This window comes from Mobula birostris, chromosome 24, assembly GCF_030028105.1.
Source record: "Mobula birostris isolate sMobBir1 chromosome 24, sMobBir1.hap1, whole genome shotgun sequence".
Lineage (NCBI taxonomy): Eukaryota > Metazoa > Chordata > Chondrichthyes > Myliobatiformes > Myliobatidae > Mobula > Mobula birostris.
The window spans coordinates 42,545,872-42,553,719 of NC_092393.1; the positions used below are offsets into that span (position 1 = coordinate 42,545,872).

At 44.0% G+C, this 7,848-nt stretch overlaps 1 protein-coding gene across 2 annotated transcripts; it reads right to left on the minus strand.

Annotated features, from left to right (window-relative positions):
* Positions 1 to 2,546: 2,546 nt before the first annotated feature.
* cbx8b (chromobox homolog 8b) lies at positions 2,547 to 7,549 on the minus strand. 2 transcript variants are annotated; one of them, XM_072242310.1, is made up of 5 exons: positions 7,349 to 7,549; positions 7,197 to 7,240; positions 7,039 to 7,104; positions 6,854 to 6,920; positions 2,547 to 6,757 (listed from the first exon to the last, which is right to left on the minus strand). In XM_072242310.1, exons 1-5 carry the CDS (start codon positions 7,415 to 7,417, stop codon positions 5,927 to 5,929), a joined length of 1,077 nt encoding a protein of 358 aa, XP_072098411.1. In that variant the 5' UTR covers positions 7,418 to 7,549; the 3' UTR covers positions 2,547 to 5,926. The 2 variants fall into 2 exon arrangements, with proteins under 2 accessions (XP_072098411.1, XP_072098412.1); XM_072242311.1 differs by lacking the exon at positions 7,039 to 7,104.
* Between the last annotated feature and the right edge of the window lie 299 nt (positions 7,550 to 7,848).

The window sequence follows — 7,848 nt, forward strand, 5'->3', positions numbered from 1 at the left end:
AGGGAGAGATTACCAACTGGACTGAGCAGATCTTTAAAGATATTCGCACGGCCTCCTTGATTAAGGGTAACCCCCCGGGTGACTGGTAGGAATCCCGACTCACAATCTCTCAAAATGAAGAAGGAACTTTCAGGATGACATATCCATGCGTCCATTGCCCTTTATCACACAGAAGCCCAGCAAGAAGGAACGCAGCAATTCTTAATTTATATAGTTTACGATCAAGTATGTCCCCGTGTGGTAGGGTCCAATGGTATCCTATTGGCCCCCTCGGAAAAAAGGGCTGCTCGACTAGGGGAGGACTTAAGATTTGACTATGTAACCGTTGATTCCCCCCCCCCCCACACACACACACACACTTCGAAGATCTGATCAGGAATCTGATCCAGATGGACGTTCCCGCTCGAATTCACTCTGTTTACTTTCGCACATATGTCTCGTCCATGGAATGAATGACTTAATCTCAACAACTGGATATACATGAATCATGGAATCTAACAAGCAAGGACCTGATCCTAGCCGATCAGCTTTCGTGGTATTTAGATCGGAGTTGGCGGGCTCCTAAAAACATTCTGGTGGCCGGGACAGATTGGCGGGAGAAAGACAAAAGCTGGCGGGGTCTACGAGCAACAAGAAATATTTACTCAGTGAAGGAAAATGGATTAATGGAAGGAATCACACGTTTTACCATGGTTTACGTTATTCGTCACGTTTTGTTCCACAGTGGGAAAACATGTCAGTAAATCGGCTTTTATATTCCACATTGCGGCTTTTTTGGGGGCAGCATTCGAGAAAACCCCATCTTTATCAGAAAACAGCCGAAGCTAATGATATAATTAAAAAGTCTCCGCAGTTACATGCCATTGCTAAAGAGATGGGATGCTTGGAATCCACATCGTCTACATAGTATAATCGGTTGAAATTGTTCATCACAACAGTCGAATGTAAATAAAACTAACAGATTTCTATTTTACTATTTGTTGTGGTCACTTTTACCTCCGTCACAGCCCCATCTTCCTAAACCATAATGTCGCCGAGATTGTATTGCGTAGATTATTTTTGGATCGTCTCCCTCCCATCTTTGAGGCTACGATACAACTCAACCATAAAATATGGAAAGATGTTACAAATAAAGAAACTCTGACAGTGTGTGTGGCCACTACAGGCCCGGAGAAGCTCAGGAGAATGGAAACGGTGGGCACAGGCTATTAGACAGGATCTCCAAGTAATGAGGATCGGATCCATGAGCTTGTTTTTCTTCAACCAGAAATTTCCTCTGCGATCAGAAATTCTGAGGTTTTTTTTGGAAGCCAACATTACTGTTATTTCTAATCTTGTCAAGCCATTCCAACAGCATGTTCTGAAACTATTTTGAGATTGAGTTAGGGCGCTAGCTAACTCAATCTCAAGTGTGTCTTCAAGTACAGACGAGTTGTAGCGATGGGATACGGAGCCAACACTCCGAGCCATCATCACCACTGGAGTCAGCGTCGCTTACAGTTCGCTACTGGCCTCGGGGCAAAGACATGATGCAATGCTGCTGATAAGCATTCAGTGCCAATGTGCCATTAACCTTTTTAAGCACAGTTAAAACATAACTATGTACTCATTTTAAGTCACTGCTCATATTCGGGAATTTCATGTGAACGTCAAGGTTTTGTAAAGTGTTAAAACTAGACGACGCTATTATAATCCACAAGCTAATTTTCTTTGTTAACAAACTACTGCTCCTTAAGGTTATCATAGCCAGGGAGTGATAGTGGGGATAAACTCCCACTAAACATTAAATGCTCTTAAGTGTGTGCGTCTCAAATAGCCTTTGACAACCAAGTCCCGCTCCCAGCCTTCACGCGTAGTTTAGCTACTAAACCCGGCCCAACCGCTTCTACTGACAGGAGAAGAGGCAAAGACGAGTTACCGGCGCCGTGAGAGCAGTCGCCTCGGGCAGACGGGGCTCGACAGCCGCGGGTGGCAGCTCAGCTAGGAGAAGGAAAGCTATCATATCAAAACTCCGCTGCCTCGAGGCTCTTCCCACTCACGTGGAAGGCTTCGGGAGTAAAAAACCTCGAGGAAAACTCCGGAGCTGGAGGCCTATATTGCGCTGACTGGCAATTCCGAACTGTATGTGTCTGCCGTTCCTTTGGGTTCATCAGCGACGCGGAGGGTGGGAGGGGGGAGACGAGAGCTGCTGCATGGGTAACAGCTTGCTTTCCATATCATACTACCCTGCTTTGCTTATCATATAGACTGTCAGAACACAGGCAGGGTCGGCCCTGATGAACGGAGCGACCCAAATCACTGCTCCGAAGCTCCGGACTTCGCTAGAAGACAGTGCATACTTCCTCTAAAAGTGGTTGCCAGACGAAATGCTATTTCAGTGGAGAACCGACAATATTATGTTAATCGGCAGGACTTTATATTATGACAATACCATACATACTGAAGGATCATTCATTGTTTGCCTCGTGTAGATCGTCACGAACATACTGTCGTGACATGTGGAGACGGAGTGCAAACGTTCTAAACGCCTTTAAAACGGTTACTTTAATCTTTCGCAAAGAACATTTATAGTCAAATATCGAAACAATAGTTTTAAGTGCAATGTACAGTATTAAACGCTGTCCATTATACGGAATACATAAAATATTTAATTATAATAGCATACATTCTTTTTTTGTATTCTAAACAAAATGTTTGACATCTGAATAATATTTACAGAAAATTACACGAAGCTTGCAGATGCATAATAACGAGGTTGAAATTTAGTCATGATTACGTTTAGAAACGCCAAATGGTTCAAAGAATACCTTGAAGCCACTGCCGATACGTTAATGTTCTTCTCCCTTTTGTAGGGCAAATCTACAATGTTTCACCAAGACCTTAATGGCTAGTTTCATTTAGGGGAAAAGTCTTTCTGGATATTATACAATTTCCACATGTTCTGACAACATCGAGAGCCCATTAGGACAGCCTGCACAAGCTAATTTACATTACATTCAGCAACAGGCTCTGCGTCTTCAAGTTTTAATAGTCCAAGACATTCAATGTCCAATTGAGAACACATTAAGCTAATGTCAAATACAAAACATCCTGTATCGTCGTGATATACGCAGGCGCACACTGGAATTTTAGGTAGCTGCACTTTCGAACGCATCCAGCAGTGTCCATTGATAATTCACCTAAGCTGTACAACTAGTAAATATTCATTTCCATTACCATCCACCCGATTTTGTAAGTCTAACTCCGTTCCTTTAATTAGGTCTTTTCCTTTGGTAAATTTTGGCAAGTGTTTATATTTTAGGAAGTATAAATCTTTATTGGCTACACCAGGCCCTCAGTATTCTGAAGGCATGGACATGTAGAGTAAAGTTAATGGGTTCAACATGAGTTAATATTCTTTATATAAATTCCTAAATCTTGTGAAGACTGACCCAACGAATGAACTCACAATGGTTTCCATCATCTAAATATTGATGCCATACTTAAGGATTGGCCACAGTTATGTGATTAAAGTGATCAAACACTCGTATCATTTCACCCATTTTTTTCCTTCCCACTTCAAAGTGACAAAGTTAGCTTTAAAGAAATTATTACACAAAACTAGTAGGCAAAAATATCATACATGGTGCAAACGAAAAGTGAACATCAGGAGTTTAAAGCAAGATGTACTTTGACAAAGGACTAGATTTTTCAGATGTTGACTGAAATCCTGACAGGCAAAGCCCCTCCATTTCTGAAGAGTTCAGTCACATTTTCCAAAGACAACACACACACACACACACACACACACACACACACAGCACTTCTGGTCCAACGCATAAGATTATTGTTGCAGTGGGAACCAGTGGCAGATTTGGATTGGCTTGTTGCAATCAAATTTCAAATGAGCACAATACTGCTATCATTGCAGTGTGTGTACACACACCTTTACAAGGAGACCACTTAGAAGAATTGAATTCCAAACTGAATGGCTCCAGCCACAGCTGTAGTACAAAATCTCTAAGAAGAGGAGACAAGTTCACTTTCTTTGCATTGTTGGAAATATTATGATTTTCTTTTTTAAAAATGTTACAAGCTACTGTTACTATGGCTTAATCCCTATAAACCATCAGTTGTGGATGCTAGTACTATGGAACGATGACAAACATATCGCCCCTAAAGAATTAATTTGACTTTATTCTGATTTCCTTTCTTAAAATAAACCAAATGGAACACAATAAATATATGCTAGTGTCGATTTGCCCATACCAGCTTTTGATTGGAAAGTTAAATGTACTGCAATAGTCTCCCAAAGAGCATTAATCTAATGAGATGGTTACTGACTGGTTTATTGGTGGGGATGCCCAATGACAATTATAGGAGTTTCTCTGATTACTCATTAAAAGACACCCACATCTCCCCCTGACAAGGTGTCAATGATAAGAACAATAATACAAAGCATTTGCTCTGTATAGTGCCTAAAGTTGAATATATACTCAGTGGTCACTTTATTGCTCAGGTGAGTGACTGGTCCTCACCAATCAATGGGGACTCCAGCTGCTGCGACCCGTCCACTTCAACTTTCCATATGTTGTGCATTCAGACACCTTCTCCTGCACACCACCATTGTAGCTTGTGACACCTTCCTGTTCAAACCTTCTCCTCTGACCTCTCTCATTAATTAACAAGGCATTTGGACCACAGAACTGCCACTCACTAGATTTTCTTTTGCATCATTCACTCTCAATTATAGATACTGTTGTGCATGAAAAACCCCAGGAGGTTATCAGCTTCAGAGATATTCAAACCACCCCATACGGCACCAATGATCGTTCCGCAGTCAAAGCTACTTAGCCACAGTTCATCCCCATTCTGACGTTCGGTCTGAACAACCGAACCTCTTGGCCATGTCTGCGTGCTTTCATGCATTGAGATGCTGCTGCATGATTGGCTGATTAGAAATCTGCATTAACAAGTAGGTGCACATAATAAAGTTGGCACTGAGTGAATACCACGTGTGTTACACCCATGCTTGAGTCGTGGTCCACCCAAAGAGACTGGCACCCAAGGGCAAGAGAAAGTGAAAGCAATTCCCTCCAGAAGTTAAAACTTTGTCACTTCAAAGAGATTGGAAAACATTAACTTTCCAGATACGCGTGACAGTACTGTATCACAAGAATTCCTGTGTGCACTAGGGAATATTATCATGCTCAAACGTTTTCAGTCAAAAGTTGTAATACAGTACTGCCCTCTGCTCTACTGAACACACAGCACCCCGCTCAGTAACACTTAATTACAGTTTAAAGAAATGAAAAGTGCAATCAGCAGCATTATATATAAAAACTGCATTTAGATTAAGAACATCTCTTGGTATTTTGAACCTAGTAATAAAAAGGTGTCCCCAGAATCCAAAACAAGTCAACTCATTCACTGCAGTCAATTCTGAAATCATTTGCTGCTATCTTACAACTTTAGCCAGAAAATAGTTCATGTGGGGTCCAAGGCTTCCTCCAAATAGGATGCGATCCACAAATGAAATGGCCCAAATTAAGACAAATACTCCCTCTGTGTTGGTGGAGTGTGTTGATTGGTGGAGTATGTTGATTGGCAGTTTGTTCAGGTGAGCGATTGGTCCTCACCCATCAAATCACAACACCACCCCCGCCCACCCCAAATGTCACCCCACTTCGGGCAAAAATCAAGCGTCAAACGTTGACTGTTTGACTTTAGCCTCTTTAAGCGTTTAATAAAAGTGTTTTTTTTAAAATTACTGCAACCGAAATACAGCCTACAACACAGGCCTAAGAAAACGGCACTTCGTTTTTAAACATCCAAAATTTGCTTTATCCGCTAAATGGAAACTATATACAATCCATTCCAAAAAGAACAATGTCATTTTCCCAACAATTCAGTGACACTGACTGAAAAAAAAACAGTCGATAAGTTTTTAAACTTTTTCTTTGAAGAACCCTTCATCCGTGCTGCTTTCTTTAATGGTAACGGTCAGAAAGTTTGACGTGACATCCGTGACCACCACTTTCTCCAAATTGTTCAGTGAGGGGCTCCAGGACTCCTCCGGTTCTGACAGAAATCGGGACACACACACACTATTCCTCGACACCGTGTCCTCGGCTAAGTGCTTGCTTTTAAGTGCAGAGGCATCCACCCCCGGCTCACTCTTAGAGATTGTACTTTCCATGGCCTGTTTAGTCCGAAGAGTGTGAGAGTCTGCACCGTATTTGTTGTCGCTGTAGCCCAGCGAAGCGCGATTTAGGTGTGTTCTGGCCGCACCGCCCAGCTTTGCTTCCTGTCTACCACTGAAGTGCAGTAGTCCGCTTTCCACTTTCTCCTCCAGCTCGTCGCTCCCGGAATCAAGATCCTCAGATTTCCTCCGTTTAAAGTGAGGATATGTCGGCATCCCTCCTTCAAGTTCACTCGGTGCACTCATTTTGGGGGAGCAAGCGCGCAAGGTCCGGTTGTTTTTGTAGTCCACTTTGCTGTGCCTCGCTGGTTTCTTCCTTGCACCACTCTCTCCTCTGTGTTTGTGAGACTCCGTTTTCTGGTGAGTTCTGGAAATCTCCTCGACCCTGGTGTTCCGGTCTTTAGACGTCTCGCCCCTGGACAGTGTGCTATGCTGCAAAGTCGCGGCGGGATCTCTCCGGAGACCTTCTCTGGATCTGGTGGAGGAAAAGCCGGATTCTTGACCCGATCTGCCTGGGTAGGTCATCCTCAGACTCCTCGCCACATCACTGCGGAAGGCGTACGTCTTCGCTTTCGCCTGCAGAAAACAAAATCATTTGATTAAAGCAAAAAGTAATTCAGCTCAAAAATGAAACCATCACGTTTTAAAGCATTAAAGGAGCAGCCTATTCACCTTTAGCAGGAACGTTTTAGGTTTGGGTCCACGCTTTTTTGGCCCATACATTTCCCTTTCTCGTTCCCTGTAAGGTAACAGGAAAACTTGACTGTTTATGCTTTCATTTGCTTTCGAATCTATTAAAATGATTGCAGAGTTAATTACAGAGAGCTTTATATTTAATGTCACTCAAAGGCCTTCACCTCTCGTCAAAGGCTGATATCAGACGGGCGTCCAGGATATTTTCTTCTGGCTCCCACGTACTGTACCTTAAAAGGCGATTTTAGAAAATAAATGACGGTGCATCTCATTGCAATGCGCGGTTTCGGCGAGCTGCATTCACTGCAATGCTGATACTTACTTGGGAGACCAGCCCTTCCATTTCACCAGGTACTCGACTCGACCCTGCCGAGGGAAAGGAAACACAAACCTGTGAAATACCGTTTAAAAGCCGCTGGGGCTTGGAAATGGCAGCGAGCAGAGAGGCCGCCTGCCAAACTCAGACTCACGTACTTTCCTGATGCGACGCTTGAGGAGGGATTCGGCAGCGAAAACCCTCTCCCCCACAGCAGACAGCTCCATAATATCCGCTCGCCGACTCTCGGGCGCAACAGTGAAAAAAAAGCGAACGCTTCAACCTCCCTTCAGCTGGTGCCCCACCGCCAGCCCATAATACTCCCTCCCGCTGACGTCGTGACCATTTTCCCCCCACTACTTCCTAGCAACCCTCCCCTTCTCCTAGCAACCGGCCAGTTGCCGGGAGGAGAGGGGTGGGGCATCCGTGACAGGTGGCTGACGTTTCGCCCGCCGCGGGGGCAGCTGATTGGCGGAGCCTGACGGTGCCGGGCTCCAAGGGGGCGGGGACTGTGGCTAGGAAGTGACGCTGCGAGGTGACTGGCCATCAGTATCCATTTTGTCGCTGCCATTGAACTCTGCAGTTTGGCAAATGCAAATGTAGTGCAACTTTCCTTAGCTGTACCTCCCACTGACGTTATCGTTCAACCCTTGGTCCA